This window comes from Chlamydomonas reinhardtii, chromosome 16 (assembly GCF_000002595.2).
Source record: "Chlamydomonas reinhardtii strain CC-503 cw92 mt+ chromosome 16, whole genome shotgun sequence".
Lineage (NCBI taxonomy): Eukaryota > Viridiplantae > Chlorophyta > Chlorophyceae > Chlamydomonadales > Chlamydomonadaceae > Chlamydomonas > Chlamydomonas reinhardtii.
Genome location: NC_057019.1, coordinates 615,201 through 637,727, shown reverse-complemented (window position 1 = coordinate 637,727; position 22,527 = coordinate 615,201). Strand labels below are relative to the sequence as shown.

Sequence of the window (22,527 nt, the reverse complement as noted above, 5' to 3'; positions counted from 1 at the left end):
TATGCAGGTCGGTAAACTGGGCTTAAGAATAGAACGAGCAAACAGTGGCACTGACTGTGGCGCAAACGGAATCGAGGTATACGGAGTGCTTGCAGAATGCCTCTTCAAGGTAATTTTGTGTAGCTATCTTCGTAAGGTCGCGACCAGTTCATCTTTGGGTCTACGAGTCACATGTTGCTTTGGGTTTGGTCACGGCCACACGCGACACGCTGGGACCTCCCGTCGATGCGACCTCCGTAAATGCAGTACGCTGCTGCCAGCGCGGAGCCCCAACATGACCCCAGCTTGCATTATCAACTAGCCACAGTTCGCAAAAACATAACTGTACCTTCATAACAGGGATTGCGACCAACATGCCAGGGTGCTGGACCAGGACGAAGCCCAGCTTCAGACGAGCCGCATGTCTTTGAAAATGCTTGAAAAAACGCAACACCTCTACCACGCACATGTCTACCTGCAACGCCGCGCCACCTCCCGTGATGATCGTATCAAAACTTTGACAACCCGCGCCGCGTCAAGTCAAAATGCACGTCCTTACTATGCACGGCAGAACCACACTGTCGACAGTCGGGATTCCTTTGACACAGTACAGTACTCACTGAGCAGGTAGGCCTGCCGTTAAGGTGCCAGGTATTGTTGCTAAGGCTTGCGCTACAGTTATACGCCCGCTAGCCTGTCGCCAGTTCACCATAACCATCTGAGACCCCGAATACGAGACACACACACAAGCACACAATGCGGAAGCCCTGGCACTGGCAGGAGCCCTGTCCCTCGTGCCTGTCCCTCCTCAAGTTCCTTATGCACGCGCACGGATCCAGACCGAGCGTGTGTGCATGCACTGCCTCGTGTGTGAAGCCCTTCCACTCTATAACCCAAGTCCCAACCCCCCTTACTTAAGTTTGGTCTGGTGTTGACAACCTACCCCTTCCCCTTGACAGCAGTCCCACCGCCAACCCACGGTCATGCTGGCTATGAATCCTGCCGGACAGCAGAAAGCTCAAGGCTCCTCCGCCTCCTCCCCCGCCTCCTCCTACGCCATCGCCGCCGCGTCGTGACGCAGCATCAGCATCCTGACCGTCACCCTTCCCTCGATGATGTATTTGGACCACTGGGCCGCCACCGTCGCCTCACGTGCCCGCCGCTGCTGCTCCTGATCCTGCTGCTCCGCTGCACTGCCTTGCTGCCGCCCCTGCTCCTGCTGCTCCGGGCCTCTCTCCGCCAGTCCTGCCGCCAGCGGTTGCTGCTGCATCACCGCAGCTGGCGCCGCCACCGATGCAGTGCCTAGCTCAATGACTTCAACACCAGCACCAAATATCTTCCCGAGGCAAATCGCCTCCTCCTCACTAAAACTGAGCAGTAGCTTCTCGCCCCGCTGCCCGCCAGAGCAGGTCTGCACGTACATGGAAGACCTCAGCGCCGCTACTGGCCGCACCAGCTTGCTGACCTCGCTGCAGCACTCCCCATGCCGCACAGCGTACGCCGCCGGGAGGCATGTGCTCAACCACAGGCCGGCGAGGGCGCTGCCGTGCTCGTACTCCACAGACAGGCCCCAGGTAAGCCCCATCGCCTGAAAGGTGTCGCCCAGCCTGACGTCCTCAGCATCCGGCTCAAGCTCCAGCCGCCCGTTATTGCCCGGTTGCAGGCCCGCCAACTTCTCTACGAGCTCTTGCTTGTCGAGCACGAAGCGGTAGCTGAGTCCCTGCGACGGCACGCACTGGCGCCGCCGCTTGGTCCTGAGCCAGGTTTCCGGAGGATCGCTGCCTCCGCAAAGGCCACCAAGGATGTGATTTAGCATCCTCTGCTCGTCCTTTGGTGCAATTCTGTACCGGGCAATGCAACCCACCTGCTGCAGCGTGATTGGCAACCAACCCAGCGGTGTGCCCGGGTGCAGCAGGTGGTCGAGCGCCAGTGCGGGCAGGACCCAGTCCAGGTAGGCGCGGCTGCACTGCGACAGCCGCAGCAGCCCACACAGCCGCCGCCGCGTGGCCGCATCTGTGGTGCTGTAGTTCACTTGCATCCACCTGAGCAAAAGGGCACACAGAGCCAGCACGTGTCAGGACATGGGAGCACGCGGCAGGTCAGAGAGCGAGCGGCCTGAACCCGGCGCCGGCCGCATGTGGGCTGAGCAATCTCCTGTCTCGGACGCCACCCACGGACGCCACCCCGCCTCGTCACCCCAACTCAACGTGCCCTACTGTGGCTGCGACCTGCTAACAGCTGCTGCCCATTTATAAATGACATTTCTCCCATACCGTCCCATACTTCTCCTGACACTCACTCCGCCAGCACCAGCACCACGCTGCTCTCGCTGTCGGTGCCGAAGTCGTCGGACTCCAGCAGAGCCTCCAGGGCCACAGCCGGCAGCGCCCGCATCTGGTCATACAGCTGCTGCTTGTTCAGCACCGTCAGCGCGTCACCAAAGTGCGCCACCAGCTGCGGCTTGGCCTCCGTCAGCAGCGCCGCAAATGCCGGCTCATGCTCCGGGTCTGGCCACAGCGCAGCACAGCCGTACAGCTCAAGCACGGGCGGCGGGGCCGTCGCAGCGGCGCTGGTGCTCCCAGCGTCACCACTGCTCGCCTCGCCACTGCTGCTGGCACCTGCTGCAGCCCGTGCAGTTGCCGCTGGTGGCGCCTGGCCTGCGCTTCCAGTAGCTCCTGCAACGCTTGAGGCCCCGTCGGCACTGACCGTGGCTGCTGCTGCCGCTGCGGGTGCCGCCAGCTTCTCCCGTACCGCCGCCACACACGCCTCCACGCATCCCTTCATCTGCAGGTAGTCCGCCTGCTTCCACACCTGCAGCGCCTCGCGCACGCTGCACACCTCTATCCGCCCCGTGTAGGCGAACTTGATGGCTGCGAGTGCTGCAGGCAGCTCCTCCTCACTGCCCAGCGGCACACGCAGCTGCAGCGGCAGCGGCCGCTGGGGCTGCGGCACTGGCTGCGGCTGTGGGCCAGCCTCCTCCGCTGCCGCCGCGAACCTCTTGCTGCTAGGTCCAGCTGCATCTGTCCCGTCTGACCAGCGCTCCACCTGCGGTCAGAAGAAGGAAGCATTAGGTGGCGGTACAGTTCAGACAATACGGCTTCCTCATGTTCTGCCCTGCTAACTCCACTGCCGACAGCACCCGACAGATCCGCACTCGTGCAGCGGCCGTGCGGACCCACTTGAGTTTGGAAGCGCTCTGACGCCAGTCATACCACGCACAACGGTGTGTGCATGCAGCGGCTTGCCCAGGACGCGTTGCCCGCCCTGAGCCGGAGCCGCCTCCCCAGCTTGCGAGGTCGCTATGGCCGCGGTGTGCTGCCCAAGACAGCGCCCTGCTACTTGCGCCCGTCACACAGCGCCTATGCGGACTCACCTGCGTCTGAAAGCGTTCGGAAGCTAGCCAGAGCACCACCTTGTGTGCTGGTAGGGGCTCGACCAGCACCCGCAAGTCGTCGCCCGGAGGTCTGTCCCGACTGCCAGCCTGCGCGTGCGTGTTGCCTGGCGCGCCGGAGTTCGGGTCCTCCGGAGCCCCCGGCTCCGCCTCCGGCGCCATGGCCGCTGACGCCTTACGCTTTTTGCAAGCTAGCCCGACGTCGTCTTTCGCGCTAGTAGGCTGTGCTGCATCAGCGCCCTGCTCGTGGCCCGCGATGGCGCCATTCTGTCGCTCGGGGGCGGTTTTCCCTTTTCTTGATGCAGGTTTGGCTTGAATCGTAAAGGGCACAGTGAATACTACAGTACAGTCAGAAAGTTCAGACTTCCCATATAAATCGGTCAGGCCCGACGCAACGTGTGTGTTGAACATTTTGCCTAGGCCATTAACTGTGGCACTGCCTATGTCACGCTTGATTTCTGGCGTCGACCCCCTGATGCCGGACGAGGGATCCGGGGGATCCATCATCAACACGGCCCCCTCAAGTCTGTCGCCCCTTTCCCCCAGTGGGTCTAGAGGTTCACTTGTTCACTGCAAGGCCCCGACCGCCAGCACCGACAACCGCAGTGTTGATATACAGCCAAACTCAATCGTGGCTCCCGTACCCCACGCCTGTCGGCCTGTGCCTTTTCGGCTTGAGCCAAGCCCCCCTGGGCGAAGCCCCCCAGGATTGCCCCTGCCCATGCCTCCCTGCCTGCCTGCGTTTCTTGTTACCTATCTGTGTCACTGTTTAACACTTGATGGCTGATAGCGATTCGGATTACGGACCCAGGCGCAAGAAAGCTCGCGAGTATTCACGGCGGCGCCGGCAGCCCCAGGGCCCGTTGATGCAGCAGTAGAAGCGCAGCAGTGGTCAAGCGCGCAGGCTGAGGAGCCGGCTGGTGTCTAGGTAGCGGTCCGCAGTGGGGCTGGCAGGGCATGCGTAGCGGCATGACAAGTAGTGCGGCTGTTGACAACTGTGCTGCGTCTGGCTGCGGTTGGCTCTGCTGTGGCATCGCGATTGATAGGCACCTGGTTTGGCTGTGTGCCTGTGGAAACCGAGTAACCGACCCCGGCTATGTCCGGGCGATGAGGTTGTTCGGCCTCAGACTGTGGAGGGGCTCAGCCCCTTTTCCCGTGACCGGGAACACTTGTCGGCTTTCTACCCATTGCTTGCACACACATCCATTGTTTGCACACACACACACACACACACACACACACACACACACACACACACACACACACACACACACACACACACGCACGCGCGCACGCACGCCCACACCTCCAGGAACAGATCACGTGATCTGATAAACAGTTGTAAACCGTTGTCACACACACACGGGGGATGACGCGCGCCGCAGCGGCCCTGGAAATTCAGACGGCGGCAGCAGCAGCTCCCGAGGCTGCGGTGGCAGGTGCAGTGGAGGCGGAACCCGACCTTGACGAGATCCCGCCCACACAGCTGACGCCGCCGCAGCCAGGCGTCAACCCCGTCGAGCTTGCGTGCGCTCGCGCAATCGCGGACTTCTGGTCGCGGCTGATGCAGTTCGCGCAGCTCGGCGTACCCCAAAAGGGCTGGAATGGTGTTGACGCCACTCACCCCATCCTGGCGGTGGTGAACGGTGAAATGCTGTGCGCATTGCCGCAAGCTATGGAGCTGGAGGCTTGAAAGGGATCAGCCCTTAGGAGAAGCGCGCGAGCACTAACATGAGCCACTGAAGCAGTGGCATACGAGAGGGTCAGCGGGGGAGCTTAGTGGGCAGGCGTTGGTTTTTTGTTTTACGCCCGTGGGAGCAGGGCCAGGTTTGCGGTTTTTTATGCCTGAGAGTGCTGCAACACCCCGGGCCTTACGGCCTGGACCGGCCTAGTGGCCAGACGCGTTTGTGGCTGCCCTTAGGCATAGTCTGCCCTGGCGTCGAGAGCTGGTTAGGTTGTGGTTGAGGTCGTGCAGGCTGCGGGGTCGTAGGACTCAGCCCCACAGCCACTGTGGTCGTGCTTTCGTGTGCTGTCGCGTGCTGCGTGTTTTGTTATGTTTGCTGTTCTTTGTTTTCTGCCCGCCTGGTCTTAAGAGGTAGCTCACCCGCTGGGTCTGAGGTTGTTACACCGGTAGTAATTCCGCAAGGGTTACTGGCGCGGTGAAGGGTCGGAGTGCGTTACCCTTTGGACTCCTGCGCTCTGCCGGGGAAACGCCAGGTCACGGCAGCCCTCGATTGAGAGCCCTGTCGTTGGTTATATCAGATACACGATTTACGTGATCTGGCAGAATAACCGTGGAAACCGTAGTCTCTCTCTCTCACACACACACACACACATACACACACACACACACACACACACACACACACCCACACACACCTGGTCACCTTTCGCAGGTGCGCTGCGGCTCTTCATCGCGAGTGTGGCGTTGCGGTGTGGCTGTGTGATGCTATCGCCTGTAAGTGCGTCCACATTCCTCTGGCTTATCAAAGCACATGAGGGTGTATGATGCGTCCTGGCTCTAGCACAGTTACAGGACCAAGTAGTGAAGGCGGCAGCGCTCGTAATCATAAGCAGCAGCATCAACTGCTGATGCAGGGTCATAGTCAGAAGAATGTACGGTATCGGGAGCAAACTTTCATCACTTTCATCTTGAGTCCTCCACAGTCCTTTGCCCTGTCACAGTCATTCCAATGTCTAATGCATGTGCCGCATCTGGCTAACCTCGTTGCCTAGCTGCTCCCCGGTGACCAAATCCAATGCCACACACTCCTCTCGCGGAATAGGTTGCAAAAGTCTTCTTTACCCACGATTCCGCATTGCTGCACACCGCACCCAGCCCCCTCTATTGCATTGGGTTTGGTTTAGTTTGGGCTGGTATCTACAACCCCCTCCGACTCTCACAAACAATACTCTCAAATCATCAATACGGTACCAACAGGCACACGCTCAGTACCTACCTCTCCTAGCTACCCCGACCAATCCTTTCACGCCCACAACCCTACGCGTGCATCCGGCCTCCAACCCCTCCACGACCTCCACCACCTCCGCCCGCCCCTGTCTTTTGCTGCTTCGCCTGCTGTTGCTGCTGCTGCCGCGCCTTCTCTGCCTTGGCGGCGGCCGCCGCCGCCCGGTTTGCCGCCGCCGCCTTGGCCGCCTGGCTGCGCTGCCGCCTCAGCTGCTCCACCCGCTCCCGCTGAAGGCGCTTGTGCTCCGCCTGCGCCGCCTCCTGGTCACCATCGAAGAAGTGGCCGTGAGAGGCGGCGGCGCCAGACTGTACAGCGGTGAGCGTAGCGAGGGCGGCGAGGTGTGGGTCATGTGGGTCAGAGGTTCATCGCAGGTGCCGACACGCGCAGCAGGCGGACTTAATGACACGGTTTTGTGGGTGGCGGACTGGATGTGCAAAAGTACAGCCTCGTGCGCTGCCGTGCCATGGGTGAGGCCCCACTAAGCATCCCTCTGCTCGCGTGCCGCTCCGTTGTCAAGGTTAGGCCACGCTCTCCTCCTCGCTCTATTGCATTGGGTTGGGTCTAGTCTGGGCTGGTATCTACACCCCCCCCTGTACCAATCCTTGCAACCCCCTCTCCCGCCGCTCTGCCCGCGTGGACCCGCCCCGGCCGCCCGCCCCCCTCCCGCTCCCCCCCCCTCGGCTACATATTCACGTCTTAATTCTCATCGCGAGTGTACGGCAACCGCAGCCCCCCTCACCTTTCCAATCTGCGCCTCCAGCAGCCCCACCAGGTCCTCCACGTGCCGGCAGGCGGACACGTAGGCGGGCCGGGCCACCGTGTAGGGCCGCAGCAAGGACTCCAGGTCGGACAGCCGGGGCAGCCACGTGTAGCCTGTGCGGCGCGTGGGTCGGAAGCGGTGGGTTGCATTCATGTTTAGCGAAAGAGGTGGGAAGGCGAGGGCTACATTTCCGCCATTCCCAGTACCGGTAACGGGTAAGCAACCACAGGCACGCAGGCAGGTAGCATGGAACAGTGGCGCATGGAGGCACATGGCCGCGAGATGCCAATCAAGCTGTTGATGGCCGCGTCGCGAAAGTTACTTCGCAGCGGAACCCACACACCCGGATCGCCCTGTGCATCAGCATCAGCAGCCCTCCCCCTCAGGAGCCCTGCCTCCCGCACTCTTCCATTCCTCCTCCACTCTTCCATCCCTCCTCCACTCTTCCATCTGTCCTCCTCCCCCGCCACCGCCACCCGCAGCACTCACCCTCCGCCGGCGTGTGTACGGCCAGCTCCTCCAGGTTGTACAGCAGCCGCACCCGGTACTCCGCATCCCCAACCCTGGCCCCAGCCAACCCGCGCCGCCGCGGCTGCTGCTCTAGCTGCTGCTGCTGCTGCTGCTCTAGCTGCTGCTGCTGCTCTAGCTGCTCTAGCTGCTGCTGCTCTAGGTGCTGATGCTGTTCTAGCTGCTGATCCTCCTCTTGCGACTGGGCCCGCTCCTTGCCTGCATGATTCTGCTGCTGTATCTTCTGCTGAATCTGCTGCTGCTGCTGTTGTTGCCCTCGCTGCCCCTGCCCCGCGCCCTGCTGCCCTCCAGCCTGCAGCAGGGCGCGGACTGCCGCCAGCCCCATGCCCGCTGGCGCCGCCGCCTCCGCCTCTAAAGGGAGGGCGAGCAGCAGGCTGTCGCCTGCAGCCTCCGCATCGTCCACTGACGCCCGCCAGCGGCGCCCTGGCTGCTGTGCGGCGGCAGCCAACCGCCTGCGGGCGTCGCTGCGGCTACTGCCGCTGCCGCTGCTACTGCCGCTGCTACTGCCGCTCTGTGACGCGGCGAGGCCACCAAAGTTGGAGCCTTGCCAGAGTGCCGCCCATACATCGCTGCTGCTACTGCTACTGCTAGTGCCGGCCCCGGTGCCACTGCTACTACCGTTGCTACTGCCATCGTCGGTGCCATTGGCGGCGCCGCCGCGCACCAGCTTTCTCCGCCGCTGCCTCCGTACCGCGGCGCGGGCCTGGCCCTTCACCGCAGCAGCCAGCGCACCGGACGCGTCGGCGCCCGCCGCCGCCCACTCCGCCGCACTCCGCCGGCGCTGGGCACCCCGGCCCGACTCGCCCTTCCGCCCACCCTCACGGCCTCGCTGCCCCCCCAGGTCCCTCGGCTCTTCATGCTCCTCCTCCTCCTGCTGCTGCTGCTCCTCCGGCTCCGGCTCATCGTCATACCGCGGGCTGCGCATCCAGGCGCCCGCGTCACCGCCCGCCGCCTTTCTACCGCCATCACCGTTGCTACTGCCGTCACCGCGGCTGCTGCTACTGCTACTGCTGCTGCTACTGCTGCTGCTGCTACTGCTGCTGAGCGGCACGCGGTACAGCTCGAGCACCAGGTTGCCCACGAAGGGCGGCCAGCGGCCCACCGCATTGCCCAGCGCTGTGAGCGGAGGGGGAAAGAGGGACGGACGGGCGGGTTGGAGGCAGCAGCAGGAGTCGGGCAAGAGGCCGGAAGTGCGCATGGCGCAGACAGGGTCTATAGAGGGCACGGAGGGGCATGACCGTCTAGTCATTTGCAGTCCGGCACCCGTTCAAGCCCCCGACTTGCCCCCATGCAACCCTTGCCTCTGGCCGCACTGCTGACGCCCACCCATCCTCCCGCCACCCCGCCACCCATCACCCACCCACCCACGCCACCCACCCCACCCTATAGTCCTAGCGACACCCCACCCACCCCACCCTCCCTGCCCTCCCCGCCCTCCCACCGCACCCACCCACCTGCCAGCAGCGGCATCAACGTGCTGTCGTGCCCCGAGTACAGGTCCAGCATCGCCACAGGCGCCACGCCCACCGCCGCACCTCCTTCCGGCGCCGCCCCCGGAAAACCCTGCTCCGCCGCCGCCCCAGCCCCAGCCGCCGCCGCCTGCAGCCGCGCCCCAGCCGCCGCCGCCCCAGCCGCCGCCGCCGCCTGCAGTCGCGCCTCAGCCGCCGCCGCCGCGGCGCGCAGGCCGTCCAGCAGCTCGCGCAGTAGCAGTCCGATGCCGAGCTGCAGCAGCTGCTGGCACAGGCCGGTGCCGTTGCAGGGGGGGCCCAGCACCGCGGCCACACGCCGCGTCGCCTGTGGGGTGGGGGGGCGTTGGTGGGAGGCGCGGTGCGGAGGTTGTGCGGAGGTTGTGTGGCGGTTGTGTGGAGGTTGTGGCGGCTGGCGTAGCACCATGATCATGTGTGGGCGTGTGCTTTCTGACTGCCCACAGCCTTTCCGTGCGGCCATCCCCGGCCCAAACCCGGTTCGGAGGCCAAGCGCTGCCCAGCAACACAAGGAACCGCCATCTGCTGTGAAATGGAACTCCGTCGTGCCTGCTCACCCCGCAACCCCCGCATCCATCTCTCGTCACCCACCCCCTCACCTGCCAGTCCACCACCGAGTACAGGTCCGCGGTGAGGCCGCCGCCGCCACCCGTGTCACCGTCCTCGTACTCGTCCTCCTCGTCGTCCTCGCCGTCGCGCCCCTCCAACGAACCGGCCAGCACCCGCTGCGCACGGCCGCCAACACTCGCCCGCTCCTCGTCCGCGCGCTCCGCCTCGGCGCCCTCCTCTGCCTCCCCGGCCTGCCCCCACGCGGGCTGCGCTTCCTCAACCTCCTCCGACCCCGCCTCCTCATCCCCCAGCCCTAGCTGCTGCGGCAGCCGCTGCGGCGCAGCCGCCGCCACCGACGACACCAGTAGCTGGCGCTGCAGGCGGCCCTGCCCGTCACCCTCGTGACTGCCCGCGCCCCCGCCCCCTCCACTGCCGCCGTCGCACCTGACCAGCCTCGCCAAGTCCGCGGTGCGGCTGCCGCCGACCACACGCGACAGATACTCCTCAAAGACCTGCGCCGGCGTGTGCGCCACGGCCTGCTGAGCCCCGGATTGAGCCTCAGCTGCTGCTGCTGAAATTGCTGCGGCTGTAGCTGCGGCTGTTTCTGCGGCTGTTTCTGCGGCGGAGGCCGAGGCCTTCTCCTTGTGTCGCAGCAGCGTGCGCTGCCGATGCTGCTCTCGCCGCCTCCCGCTGTCACTGTCACCGCCAGCCGCGGCGCCCTGTGCGTGCTGCCGCGTGCCGTGCTGCTGCGACTGCAGCTGCTGCAGGAGCCTGTAGGTAGGGAGACGATAACAGGAGGCGTGGCGGCTATGTCAGCACCCACAACCCCACGCCCCACACTCCATACTCCACTGCCCTCTCCCTGCCCCACGCCCCCACACGCCCCGCCCCCACGCACACGCCCCACAACCCCACACCCCATCCACCCCGGCGCTGCTCGCCCCCCCCCCCACACACAAGCCCGACTCACCCCCCAACGCCCCCATTCCCACTCCCACGCCCCACGCAAACCCACCGCTCCGCGTCCCCCGCCACGGCCTGCTCGCCCCGTGCCGCCTCCTCGCACATGGCGGCGTCCAGCAGCCGCTTCCAGGACAGCCAGGTGGAGGGCGTGTCGGGCCGCTGCGGCGGCAGGCCCAGCGCCGCGCGCACACGCCGCTCGTCGCCCGTGCTGTCCGCGTCGCCCAGCACTGCCCAGGTGTGGATGTGGGTGTGGAGGGCAGGGTGAGAGGGAGGTCAGGAGGGAGGTCAGGAGGAAGGTCAGGAGGGAGGGTGGGAGGGGGGTGACTGTGTCGGGCATCGCCCTTACTCGGGCATTGAAGACTGGACGCCCGCCCCTGCCCCTGCCCCTGCCCCTGCCCCCGCCCCTGCCCCTCGCCCCCCGCCCCTGCCCCTGCCCCCCGGCCCCCGCCCCTGCCCCCCGCCCCCCGCTCCAAACGACACGCACCCTGCGCCGCCCGGTCCGCCAGTCGGGCCAGCTGCGCCAGTCGCGGGCACTGGTCGGTGTTGGCGTACAGCAGCTGGTGGCCCTGCAGGTGGGGAAATGAGTGTTTAGGTGTGGGTTTGGGGGGGAATGGATGTCGGGGTTATATGGGGGGAGGGCACTTCATGAAGCACAGTCGCGGCATCCCGTGAACGGAGCTCCCGAGGACGCTCGCATGAGCAGGCGAGGGCTGTGCTGGCTGTGCTGCCAAGGCCGCCCTTCGTACGGCAAGACAAGAACTCACCGCGGGTGCCACGGCCACCGGCACTGGGTGCCGGCCGAACGGGTGCTCGTGCGGGTGCGCCTGCTGCTGCGGGTGCGGGCTGTGGTGGTGGAGGAGGTGGTGGTGGAGGTGGTGCGGGCTGGACGTGGCCGCTGAGCCGTTTACGTCGGAGGGGTGCAGCGGCAGCAGGCCCTCCAACACGCCCTGTCGTGACCGCCGTCGGTGGCAACATCAGAAACACACACAGCAATGCGAAGGAAAGTCGGTATGTCGGCTGTGTGGCTTCGCGTGTGGGAGTTACGGTACTCAGGACAGGGTACACTAGGCACCGGCGTCCTGTCGGCTTCCCTAGTCCCTCGTCCCGCGTGTCCTGCAAGCTCACTTGGAAGGCCGCTTGTACCTGCTGCCGCCCGCGCTGTGCCCCAACGCACACAAGAGCCCGGCGAACACGAAAGCAACGCACGCACTCGCACCTGCAGCGTGAGGAGCGCACGTGACACGTGTGTGCTCCGCGCCGCAATGGGCGCCGGCGGCAGCGGGTGCAAGTACTTGCGACGCGCCGGCGGCGGCAGCAGGCCGCCCCCTTGCCCCTGCCCTTCCCCACTGCTACTGCCACTGCTACTGCCACTGCCGGTGCTACTGCCGTTTCCCAGGTGTTGCGCCAGGCCGGCTGTGGTGACGCCATAGCGACTGCGCAGCCAACGGCCCAGAGCCACCGCCTGTGTGTGCCAGTGGCGAGATGGCGTCACGGGATTGTGGGCGGGTCGGGCGGCCGTGCGCGCCTTGCAACAGCGGGAGGTGCAGGAAGCTGCGCCGTGTGCACGGTTTCCGATGCATGTATATGCTTTCGCACCACCAGTGCGCAAACACACAGCCAGCAAGCCGACCCGACTGCGCTGGGTGCGTACACACGCATACGCCCACGCAAACGCACACATATGCCCGTACACGCACACACGCGCTTGTACGCACCTGCGTGTAACCCAGCCGCGTTAGCTGCCCCCGCCCGCAGCCCCGCGGCAGGGGCGTCGTGTCGCGCGGGCCCCTGCCTTGCACGCCTCCCCCTCCCCCTCCTGGCATCAGACTGGCAGGCAGCGGCGCGGTGGGGCTGATGGGTCCCTCGCACAGCAGCGCCGCCTCCATCTCGGCGACGTCGTCTGGCCGCAACGGCGGGGCGCCCGGCTGGCTCCGCAGCTCCAGCGGCGGGCCCTGCGCGGGGTTAAAAGTGGCAGGCGAGACGCGGAAGGATGGCCACATCAGGGGGTCATGTGCGAAGGAGAGAGGTTAAAAGTTACGCTGCCGAGCTGGTGATGCGGACTTCGAAGGCTGCCGACCGTGCACCCCTTCGAACTGATGCGGGCCAGTCCCGTGAACGCGTCCCGTTGCGCAGCCTAGGTAGACCCCACCCAACAAAAGCGCGCCGGCTTACCTGGACGGTGTACTCGCAGGCCCTGGGTCGGCCCCAGTGTACGCCGCTTCTCCCCAGCGAGCTGCTGACCAGGTCAAACTCCTGCTGCAGCTGCCGTGGCTGCTCCTGCTGCTGGCTGGCCCCGCCGCCCGCGGTCGCCTCATGCAGCGCTCTCCGCCGCGCGGAATGCGCCTTGCCGCCAAATGACAGCGCCGCGGTCGCATAGCGGTCCGACAGGGGCGTGCGGGCGCCATGCCTGTGCGGATCGTTCGGTTCGTAACAGCTGAGAGTTCGGGCAGCCAGGCCTTCTGGTTCGTGTCGACCGCGGGAACTGCCGGATAGTTGCGTACACGCTAAACCCTAAGGACCCAACTGGTGTGTCTTTCAACGTTTTGTGCACGCCAGCTTTGCCCCATCACCGACCGCACGCGCAACAGCGCCCGAGCCGCACCAATGTGCCCGTAATGGACACAGTAGTCACGCCGGTAATAAAACGAGGCAAGCCAATGTATATCGATGCGATGTTTAGATACACATGATGTCTAGGATTCCGCTGACCGGCTGTGGGCGCGCAAACTGAGGCCGTCAGGTCTTGAAAACTCGAATGCTCACCGAAATAGGACCACTGCTTTAACCAGTAGTGCGCCATGAGCATCCAGCTCCTCGTCCCGCCTTGCTAGCTCGGTGGGCTCGTCAGCAAATTGCAAGAGCTTTGTAAAGCTGTCGGCAGCGGCCCACGATGGAGTGAGTAGTAGAAGCCATAGCCAAATGGCTCTATAGAGCTCCCTCATTTTGTTGGTGTGTGTGGGCCGGTCATTTCAGTTCAGTCTGTCGCGTTCTACACTGCACCCAGCGGTGGAACATTCATCATTTGTAAGTACGCACTGTGTAAAAATAAGCTTCTGGGAAAAAAGTTATGGCTGTGCCGCCCGCCCATCGAGGGCTGAGGCCCCATGGCAGACGGGTACGCCCGCATGCATGCAGCCCAAGATGCAGCCCTGCTCACCGAGGCCACTCAAGCGCCGTTACTCAACGGTCTCTACAACATGAACAGGGCATAGCTAGCGAATGGGTGATAGCGGAATGATCCGGCCGCTCCATAGCGCGCAGCGGGCCGCCCGTGATTACCATGCGTCAGACTCGCTCCACACCTCCTAGCTCGGGCAGGCCAGACAGGCGGCGCTGCGGCGGCGAACCGGCCGGCGGCTTCTTGCACGTGCACGTGGCTACATACATCGTTACACTAGCACGTCTCTGGCCTAAATCTGTCCCGTGTCATCGATGCACCCGCAACGTGTTGCGGGTCGATTGACACGTCTCGCCTGCATACGGGCCTGCCTGCATGCAGCCGCTCTTGGCCTCGCGGCCATCTGCACAGGCGCCCCGTTATGCCAAGGTAACATCTACCCTGCACAGCGCAGTCCCTACTTAGTGATGCGAATCCACAGACACCTCCCCACTACCGTACGCGGTCGAATCACGACATGCAGCGCCATCATCACATGCAGGTAGACGCGGCAGCCGGGAAGCAGCGACCGCCCTCGTCCCCTGTATCCCGCCGGCATACAGCACTGCTGTGGCCTGTGGCCGTGCACACGGGGCATTGGGAGGGCCCAGCGACCAGTCGAATTGCTGTCAGTGCATAAGGCCGCGCACGCCCCAAACCAGGAGGGCATGGCTATCTTTTGACGCGAACACCGGCATGCACACTACACTCCCCGAGACCCCCAGTTGCGTGGCGCTCCGACTCTGCAACCGTCGCCACGCGCTGCAACCCCACGCACCAACGTGCATGCCTCCCGCCGCCGACGTCAACACTCCCAGCCATAACACGGCGCACAATCCGCCACGCTGCTGTGGAGCCCACCCGAAGCAGTCCGGTCACGCATCCACCATCTCCAAGCGGACAGCGGGCGTGACGCCACCACGCAAACGCAGTGTGTGGCGGCATTTCCGCGCCGCAGGACGACCATTTCAAGTGCCACTACCAGGTCCACCACAATACCCACCACCTCCGTCTCTACGACAACATCCACCCGACAATTACACTGTGCCAAACACGACCAGTACTGCCACTACGCCACAACCTCCGGCTAAGCAATGAACATGACGAACAGCACCATGAACACCAGCAGCACGCCCAGCACCTTGAGCACCAGCCACTTGTTGTTCTGCAACCCGTTCAGGTACTTGAGCAGCTGCGCCTGCGCCGCGTTCACATTGGACAGCGTGTCCTCCACGTTCTCGTCGATGCGGATGGCCAGCTCGCCCTGCTCCGCCACCAGCTCGCTCAGCTTGTTGAAAATGGAGCCCAGCTCCACGATCGTGTTCTCCACGTTGCGCAGGGCCTCGGCACGGCTGCTGAGGTACGTGTCCTGTGAGGGCGCAGTGAGCGGCAGGAGTGTGGGAGAGGCAAGGCGGTGAGCGGCGGGAAGGGCATTCAGGCGGCTGGGGAAGGGGTTGTGCATGGTGCTGCGGCTGCACCTGCCGTGTCGTTGTGCAGAGGCAACTGCGGTTTAAGCAGGTGCCACACCCGAACATCTGTCCGTGCACGTACACAACGCAACACTGCATGACTGACACGATCAGTAAGTCTCACTCGGTGCATCCCGAGCATGCGCATCCACTGTCTGGATGTCCCCGCCTCAAGCATCCACTAACAGCCTGAGGTGCAACGCACCCATCTCCCATGCTCAGGTCCCAGGGCCCACCACCACCACCACCACCACCACCACCACTACAATCGCGATCATCGCCACCCCTGACGAAACCCCACTCGCACCTGAGGTGCCAGCAGCTGCATCTGCTGTTGCTGCTGCAGCTGTGCGGGCGACGAGGCGGCGAGGAAGCTGGGCGTCGGCGCGCTGGGTGCTGAGGAGCTGCCCGCCGCGCCGCCCAGCGCCCCTGAGGACGAGGCCGCTGCAGCCGCGCGCTGGCGCGCCAACAGCGGTAGCCCCGCCTCCGGATCCGTGTTTGATGTGAACAGCTGCCGCCGCTCGCGGTGGTGTTTCAAGGAGTCTGTCCGCGCCGTAAGCACGTCACGGAAGGTGGCGGTGGTGTCCTTGAGCCTGCTGCGCAGGTTGTCCACCACTGTGTGGCTGTGGTCCGACACCTGCTTGTTCCCCCGGTCCTCCCCTTTGCTGCGGGCCGAAACGCGCTGCAGGTCCGCGATAGCGTTGTTCAACCCCTGGATGTCCTGCTTGATCATCCCCGTCAGGTCGTCTATCTCCTGCGCTGGGTCGTCAAACGCTGACGTCCGCTTGGCGAGCTGTGCAAGCTTTTGAAGCTTGACGGACGTGCGGTGAATGCCGTGTCCAATATCGGCTGCACGCCGAGCGAACTCGCTGTGCTGGCCCTTGCTGGATGCAGAGGTAGATGGTCCCGAACCCGGCCCGCTGCCATTGGTCGCCGGCGCCCCGCTAGTTGACGGCGCAAACCCAGGCTGACGCTGCAGTCGCTCCGCGATCGCAAGGAACTCCGGCGTGCGGTCTCGCAGGCTTGCTGGTTGAGGCAGAGGCATGGTTCCGCCGTGCTGCTATCCAGTAATTTTCAATGTATGTATTGAAAAACTAGTTCCAGCGTCTTGGCAGAGCCCGCTGGCACAGGTGCAGGCCTGCCCAGCTCCGCCCCTGAGTCCCTAAAGTCAACAGGGTAACCAGGACCCACGTAATAATCTGAGTGGTATGGGCAACTCGTAGAAATGAAGTCACGGCCGGCACAAGCCACGGCCAAAACGATCGAGCCCTCGCAACAGAAGTTGGCAGAGAAGGAAGGGTCCTTGATTAATGGTCTGCAGTATGCGTAATGAACGCCAATACTTGATGTATCGGCTGGAGGACCTTACCAGAATCCCCTCGCAAAACTTTGCGCTCATGCGCGGAAACTTGACAAGGCTCTCCCAAAGAGTTGTTCTGTACCACCGCGACAGCATACGCCGTCATAACAACAGTTACACGCTTCTGCAGCTATTACTGGCTCAACAAAGAGCCTCGAAGAGCACCTCAAGCAGGACGCACACTTGAACACCGTCCCATTGGCTCTAACTGGATAATTTAAACATAGCAACGTAATCAAACCATATCGCACTGCAAAGGACGTTTTGCCAGCTTACCCGGACGAGCGGGTAGTGTCGACAGCCCCGGGCGAGGGCCTGGCCTGGCCATGAGGCGGGCCAGCAATGAACCTGAGTAGTATTAGATGGACTGTAGACTCCGGCAAACGCAGGGTCGCAACCGAAGTCGGGCGGGTCATGCTCCTGGTGTGACAATTGCAAGGGCCGCCTCACATCCGGAGCCTTAGCCAGCTGCGCGCGGAGCCAGCGACACGTCGTGGTAGCCCGCCTGGAGCAGGGCGACAGGCGTATCGACGGAAGCGCGCAGTGCCGGCGGCCGAAGGTAGGGGTAGCCTTCCGCTCGGCCCGTTGACAAGTCGCACGGGAGCGGAAGGGCGCGGCAACCTCATCGACGACGGCTGCCCCCCACCCAGCACCCGCTTCACGCACAGCAGCCACTGACAGCAAACAACAACAGACAGCAGCGAGCATGACAACCGTCACAACCACCAGCACCGCGCACGGCCACGTACCGCCAGCGGCGCCGCCGGCTGCTGCAGCGGCACAGCCGCCAGCGCCGCAGCCGCCGCCCCAGCAGCAGCAGCAGCAGCAGCTGTCGGGGAGTACGATGCAGGCGGCCACAGTGCGATGCCCGCCGTCGCTGTACCGGGAGCGGTACAACTACGCCGACTTTGAGGTGCTGCGGACGTATGCGGAGGGGCCCAACTGGTCTGTGCTGGCGGCGCGCTGCCGCTGGAGCGGGGAGCAGGTGGTGCTGCAGACCTACTGCGAGGGTGAGAGGGGGAGTGCGGGGGGGGGGTGTTGAGAAAGGGAGTGCGGGGGGAAGGAGTGCAGGGGAGTTGAGTGTGGTTTTTGAAGGCGGTGAGGGCTGGGCCGGCCGCTATTTGTGTGTATGCAACACACTCGCATACTCGTCGAACCCAACGAGCTGTACCCTGGGGTCGCCTCCTAATCCCCCTCTCGCTCCCCCTTTGCGCAGTGGGCAACGTGTCGGGCTGCATGGCGGCAGCTCTGGCGGCGGCGCACAGCCTGACGCACCACCCGGCGCTGCTGCCGCTGTACGCGGTCTTCCGCGACTCCGTGGGCGGCATGGGCACCGGCCTGCCACGCAGCGACCGCGTCGTCATGGTGTACCCGGGCGGGCCCCATCAGCGGCCGCTGGATGCACAGGGCTTGTCGCCACAGGCCACTGCCGCCGCCGCCGCCGCCTCGCCGAACCACTCATCGACCTCCGCATCCGCAGTAGCAGCAGCAGCAGGAGGCGGGGCAGGTGGTGGCGGCGGGCCGCCGGTGAGCGAGCGGAGCGTGGTCCGCAACCTGCTACAGCCGCTGACTGACCTGGTGGCGGTGCTGGGCGCGGGCGGGCTGCGGCCGCCGTACGTGTGCGGGTTGGATGTGTGGCTGGGCAGTACGGAGGCGGCGGCGCCGGGGCAGGCGCTGTTCATGGGTGAGTGCGGCGCCGGCAGGGAGCGGAGGAGGGCGGGTGCGGGGGCTGGGTGCGGACGGCAAAGCGAGCACGGCACGAGGAGGAGAGGGGAGGGGAGAGGAGGCGGGAGAGGAGGCGGGAGAGGAGGCGGGAGGGGAGGCGGAGCAACACGCAAAAGCGGGCGCACGACACCGGTGGTGATGACGCCGCCGTGTAGGGTGTCAGGCTGACCAGCGTGCGGCACACCCTTACCGTCAACTCGCGCCTTTGCCTTTTCTTACGCTTCCTCACCAACATTCCCACCTCCGCCTGTCTGTCCGGGTTGCTCTTGCCGCCCCAGTGCCGCTCATGTGCCACCGGCGCGGCCGCCACCCGCCCACCGCCGCGGAGCTGTGCGGCCCCGTGGCGCTGCCCTACGTGGCGCCGGCGCTGCGGACGCGGCCCGAGGCGGCGTGCGACCAGGCCGAGCAGGACGAGAGGCTCATACGCAGGGTGGGTCAGGGCAGGCGGGGGCAGGGGTGGGTCGGGATTGGGGAAGCAGGGTGGCAGGGTGGGGTGGCAGGGCGCGTTGTTCGGGGTGGGGAAGTATGGTAGGGTGCTTTGAGTGGCGTTTCCCTGATCCTGTGAGGAAGCAAGCGCGTGAGCGGGCCGATTTGTCCCATGTCTCGCACATCACACACGCATGCATTGCTCCACGTGCTACCCTCCCTGCCGGACCCTCACAGTGCCTGGCCTGGTCGGCTGCGGCGCTGGCGCACGCAGCACTCATGGGCGCACCGCCCGCCGACCGGTCGGCACTGCGGCGGCTGCGCAAGGGCGGCGCCACCGCCCAGCCCGCCGCCTCCGGGCAGCCGGCCGCAGGCGTGTCGCCGACACAGAGCTCACCCACAGGCCACGCGGGGGGCGGCGGCGCCTCGCCGCTATCGCTGCCGCCGCTGTCGTCGCCGGCGGGCGGGAGCGGTGGGCCGGGGCCATCGCCGCTGCAGTCGCGGCCCAGTGGGGCCGGCAGTAGCATGCTGCAGGCGCTGGGGATACAGCGGGCAGGCGTGGCGGCGGGGGTGGGGGTGGGCACGGGGCCGCTGCCCTCGGCGACTGGTGCAGGTGGGAGTGGGAGTGGGGGTGGTGGCTGCTCGCCTACCAGCACGCTGCCGCGCCGCATCAGCAGCAATGGTATGCCGTACGGCGGCCCCTCCTCCTCCGAAGGCGCGCTACTGCCGCCCGCTGGCAGTGGCATGCTACTGCCGCCCGCTGGCAGTGGCATGCTACTGCCACCCGGCGGCAGCGGCATGATGACGCCCGGCAGCTCCGCCAGCTACGGCACGCCCGGCAGTAGCATGCGGCAGCGCGGCACCAGCGGCGGCCCCGGCAGTAGCAGCAGCGCCGCCTCCTCCCACCACCACGGCAGTAGCAGCAGTAGCGGCGCGCCGCATGCGCTGGGGGTGGTGCCGCTGTGGCTGAGCGAGGAGGCGGGGGACTGGTTCCGGAGGGGGCTGGTGATGGACGACACGGCACGGCCGGCGCTGGAGGAGCTGTGTCGGCACGGCTGGATGACGAGGCACGCGGTGGCTCGGGCGGCGTCCATGGGGCATTCCGTCAAGCGCGAGTCGCTCAGTGAGTGGGGTGCGGGGACCGGGTGGGGCGGGGCGTAGGGCAGGGCAGGGGGCGGGGGACGGGGGGCGGGGGCATGCTTTGGCGGAGAGGCCGGGGAGCAGGCTCTGGGCGTGTGGTTGATGTGGTTAGGACTTCGGTGTCGCTGCTCGCCTGTCCGGTTCGGAGCTCACTTCAACACTTAGTGCTCTCCTAACACGCACACGCACACGCTCATGCATCTACACAGACGGTCTGCCGCGCGAGCTGTACCCCATGATGCTGGACCTGGCGCCGCTGGGCGTGAGCCGGCCGGGGCGGGAGGAGGTGGAGCACATGATGGCGGAGATGGCGGTGAGGACTGGAGGCGCAGGGGGAGGGGCTGGGGGAGGGGCAGGGCAGGGGGAGGGGAGGGGGAGGGGAGGGGAGGGGCAGGGGGACGGGAGGGGAGGGGAGGTAGGGGGAGATGGCGGTGAGGACAGGAGGGGCAGGGGGAGGGGCAGGGGGAGAGGAGGGGAGGGGAGGGGCAGCGGCGGGATGCGGCGGTGAGGCGCATCGCGCGGGGCTGGAGGCGCCGGCCTCTGTGGGTTTGTGGTTCAGAACCAATTCCGGACCATTCAACCAAGCATCCAACCTACGCTGCTCTGCCCCCGCCCGAACGGCTACCGTCAACGGTCACAGGCGGCGGAGGGCCTGAGCGCAGCCAAGCCGGCGCTGCCCTGGCAAGTGCACGAGGGCCCGCAGGACATGGGGCCGCTGCGAGACATGGCCGCAATGGCGGCGGCGGGTGGCGGCGACGACGACGACGATGACGACGACGGCGGGGCGGCGGCGGCGGCCGGTGACGTGATTGAGCGCATCGAGGTGGCGGAGCAGCAGGGCGAGGATGGCAGCCGCATCGTCGGTGCGTGTGGCGGAGGCGGGCGTGCAGCTGCAGGGGCCTCGTGTGTGCTCTCGTGTGCGGGAGGTTTAGCAGTACGGTATCGCGTGCCTGTTAAACCTGTGCTAGCCGGATGGTATGCGGTATATGGATGCTGGCATGCCCGGCGGCGAACTCCACTTGGCCGTGCCCCGCTTTCCGCCTGCAGAGGAGGTGCGGGTGGTGGGCGGCAAGGCGGCCGGCACCGCACTGGGCCGGGCTGCGCGGGCACTTCAGGCGGCGCAGCGCATGGTGAGACTGAAACACAAGACGTATGTGCATCCGTCCTGGCTTGCAATTAGAGATGCTGTCACAGCTCCTTTCACCCTAGCATATCACCGGTGCCACAGTTTGGGTATCCTGCATTGGCGCGTCCCTGACCAAACAGCTGTTGCGTTTGCCCATGTGCAGCAGGTGGCGGGGCGAGGCGCTGCGCCGGGCGGCGGCGGCGGCGGCATGTGGGTCGCGGCCAACCCGCGCGGCACCACGTTCGACGACATCGCGCGGTGGAACAAGGAGCAGCAGGCGCGGGTGAGCAGGCGGGCAGGCAGCGGGGTGGCTGGGGGCTGGGGCTCGGGGCTGGGGGCTGGAGTGTGGGGGCAGGGGTATTGGGGTCTCGAGGGCGGGAAGGGCGTTAGTTTCAACCACCCCCAGTAAGGAACAAAAGACGCGGTGATGCTGTGGGTGCGGGGGTTTGAGGGCGGGGGCTATGAATCCGGGACAGCTCCCGTCTTTCCCTTCCCTTGCCTTCCTCTTGCGCTGCCTGTGACCTTGACTCACACGCGCACAACAGGGCGGCCGTACGCGCCGGGCCACGGACACCTCACCCGGAGCCTCTGGCCCCGCTGCCGGGCGCCCCAGCGGCAGCGGCCTCGTGCCGGTCGAGCTGCCGCCCGCCGCCGGCTCCTCGCCGCCCAAGGGCGCCGCCACGGCAGCGGCAACGGAGGCCGGGCGGCGAGGCAGCAGCAGCGGTGTGGGCAGCAGCCCCACCGTGCTGCCGGCGGTGGTGGATGGAAAGAGCAAGAGCCCCGGCGTGCGCGCCAAGCTGACTGGCAATAAGGCTAAGTAGCAGGAGGTTCCGCGGTGGCTGTGAAGAGTTTTGAAGCCTGCGTGTGATGGGGGTCGCGGGGTGCGTGTGGGGTTGCGTGTGGATTGCGCAACATCGCAGGTGGCGAACATTTTGTGGGGTGCTGATGCAGGTGGCGCGTTGCAGCCACAGGTAGCGACTGGTGATGGTGACTTCACATACTTCTTGATTGCTGGCGTTATTGTGCACGCACAGGCGTCCTGGCAAACGGATGCTGAAGATCCTTTGCGTTTATGCGCCTTCGATAACCTGGCGGAGGGGAGGTCCCGTAGAACTGTAGGCGGGGCCGTACACGCTGCGCGGCACTAGGCGAACTGAGTGGTATGTAGTCTGGGCACGCGGCGTGAGCAGGGGGCGGTTTGTTCAAGAAATGGCGGCGTGTATAGCAAGGGCGTGCAGTGCGAGGTCGTGCGCTGCAGATCCATTCGGACCCTGCGAAGGGTTTGTGTATCCGAACCTGACTCATACGCCACCGCATTTCATTAATTCCTTGCCTTTCTGGCCGGCTGTCGACACCTGCGCGCAGACAGAGCTGCGAGCTCCGCAATGAATACGGATGCCTGCGTTACAAAGCTTCATACTCACAGAGACAACATGTAAATTGCATCTGTAATTGATTTGCGCCTGCGAAATGAAGCTGTCTAAAATGAGTTCGGGGCCAA

General features: G+C 65.3%; 5 protein-coding genes across 6 annotated transcripts; 2 read left to right on the top strand and 3 right to left on the bottom strand.

Moving 5' to 3' along the window:
• Positions 1 to 67: 67 nt before the first annotated feature.
• On the bottom strand, positions 68 to 3,799 carry CHLRE_16g691950v5 (uncharacterized protein). The gene is made up of 3 exons (XM_043071728.1): positions 3,353 to 3,799; positions 2,279 to 3,024; positions 68 to 2,021 (listed from the first exon to the last, which is right to left on the bottom strand). Exons 1-3 carry the CDS (start codon positions 3,530 to 3,532, stop codon positions 1,031 to 1,033), a joined length of 1,917 nt encoding a protein of 638 aa, XP_042915344.1. The 5' UTR covers positions 3,533 to 3,799; the 3' UTR covers positions 68 to 1,030.
• A 900-nt stretch (positions 3,800 to 4,699) lies between these two features.
• Positions 4,700 to 5,465, top strand: CHLRE_16g692003v5 (uncharacterized protein). Of its 2 annotated transcripts, none has more exons than XM_043071730.1 (1): positions 4,700 to 5,465. In XM_043071730.1, exon 1 carries the CDS (start codon positions 4,740 to 4,742, stop codon positions 5,061 to 5,063), a length of 324 nt encoding a protein of 107 aa, XP_042915342.1. In that variant the 5' UTR covers positions 4,700 to 4,739; the 3' UTR covers positions 5,064 to 5,465. The 2 variants fall into 2 exon arrangements, with proteins under 2 accessions (XP_042915342.1, XP_042915343.1); XM_043071731.1 differs by having other exon boundaries at positions 4,700 to 5,204.
• Positions 5,466 to 5,480: 15 nt separating this feature from the next.
• CHLRE_16g692000v5 (uncharacterized protein) lies at positions 5,481 to 13,649 on the bottom strand. The gene is made up of 12 exons (XM_043071729.1): positions 13,387 to 13,649; positions 12,796 to 13,030; positions 12,339 to 12,575; positions 11,840 to 12,085; positions 11,388 to 11,570; positions 11,108 to 11,189; positions 10,676 to 10,850; positions 9,711 to 10,431; positions 9,082 to 9,421; positions 7,589 to 8,743; positions 7,079 to 7,212; positions 5,481 to 6,644 (listed from the first exon to the last, which is right to left on the bottom strand). The coding sequence occupies exons 1-12, from the start codon at positions 13,563 to 13,565 to the stop codon at positions 6,372 to 6,374; spliced, it is 3,960 nt and encodes a 1,319-aa protein (XP_042915341.1). The 5' UTR covers positions 13,566 to 13,649; the 3' UTR covers positions 5,481 to 6,371.
• A 351-nt stretch (positions 13,650 to 14,000) lies between these two features.
• On the bottom strand, positions 14,001 to 16,576 carry CHLRE_16g692050v5 (uncharacterized protein). The gene is made up of 2 exons (XM_001699294.2): positions 15,557 to 16,576; positions 14,001 to 15,149 (listed from the first exon to the last, which is right to left on the bottom strand). Exons 1-2 carry the CDS (start codon positions 16,292 to 16,294, stop codon positions 14,868 to 14,870), a joined length of 1,020 nt encoding a protein of 339 aa, XP_001699346.1. The 5' UTR covers positions 16,295 to 16,576; the 3' UTR covers positions 14,001 to 14,867.
• Positions 16,577 to 16,679: 103 nt separating this feature from the next.
• Positions 16,680 to 22,490, top strand: CHLRE_16g692100v5 (uncharacterized protein). Its single transcript, XM_043071733.1, has 9 exons — positions 16,680 to 17,619; positions 17,826 to 18,293; positions 18,613 to 18,764; positions 18,998 to 19,883; positions 20,110 to 20,213; positions 20,541 to 20,763; positions 20,948 to 21,030; positions 21,190 to 21,309; positions 21,572 to 22,490. The coding sequence occupies exons 1-9, from the start codon at positions 17,316 to 17,318 to the stop codon at positions 21,845 to 21,847; spliced, it is 2,616 nt and encodes an 871-aa protein (XP_042915340.1). The 5' UTR covers positions 16,680 to 17,315; the 3' UTR covers positions 21,848 to 22,490.
• The last annotated feature ends 37 nt before the right edge of the window (positions 22,491 to 22,527 follow it).

Bases quoted from the DNA above. Each gene is read 5' to 3' on its own strand.
- CHLRE_16g691950v5 (XM_043071728.1), bottom strand. From the start codon at position 3,532: ATGGCGCCGGAGGCGGAGCCGGGGGCTCCGGAGGACCCGAACTCCGGC. The intron at 3,025-3,352 runs GTGAGTCCGCAT...TTCTGACCGCAG, and splicing joins CCGAACGCTTTCAGACGCAG to GTGGAGCGCTGGTCAGACGG. The intron at 2,022-2,278 runs GTGAGTGTCAGG...CCTTTTGCTCAG, and splicing joins GTGGTGCTGGTGCTGGCGGA to GTGGATGCAAGTGAACTACA.
- CHLRE_16g692003v5 (XM_043071730.1), top strand. From the start codon at position 4,740: ATGACGCGCGCCGCAGCGGCCCTGGAAATTCAGACGGCGGCAGCAGCA.
- CHLRE_16g692000v5 (XM_043071729.1), bottom strand. From the start codon at position 13,565: ATGAGGGAGCTCTATAGAGCCATTTGGCTATGGCTTCTACTACTCACT. The intron at 12,576-12,795 runs GTAAGCCGGCGC...AACCCCGCGCAG, and splicing joins CCTGCGAGTACACCGTCCAG to GGCCCGCCGCTGGAGCTGCG. The intron at 7,213-7,588 runs GTGAGTGCTGCG...CGCGCCGCACAG, and splicing joins CGTACACACGCCGGCGGAGG to GCTACACGTGGCTGCCCCGG.
- CHLRE_16g692050v5 (XM_001699294.2), bottom strand. From the start codon at position 16,294: ATGCCTCTGCCTCAACCAGCAAGCCTGCGAGACCGCACGCCGGAGTTC. The intron at 15,150-15,556 runs GTGCGAGTGGGG...GCGCCCTCACAG, and splicing joins TGCAGCTGCTGGCACCTCAG to GACACGTACCTCAGCAGCCG.
- CHLRE_16g692100v5 (XM_043071733.1), top strand. From the start codon at position 17,316: ATGACAACCGTCACAACCACCAGCACCGCGCACGGCCACGTACCGCCA. The intron at 20,214-20,540 runs GTGAGGACTGGA...CAACGGTCACAG, and splicing joins ACATGATGGCGGAGATGGCG to GCGGCGGAGGGCCTGAGCGC. The intron at 20,764-20,947 runs GTGCGTGTGGCG...TTCCGCCTGCAG, and splicing joins GGATGGCAGCCGCATCGTCG to AGGAGGTGCGGGTGGTGGGC.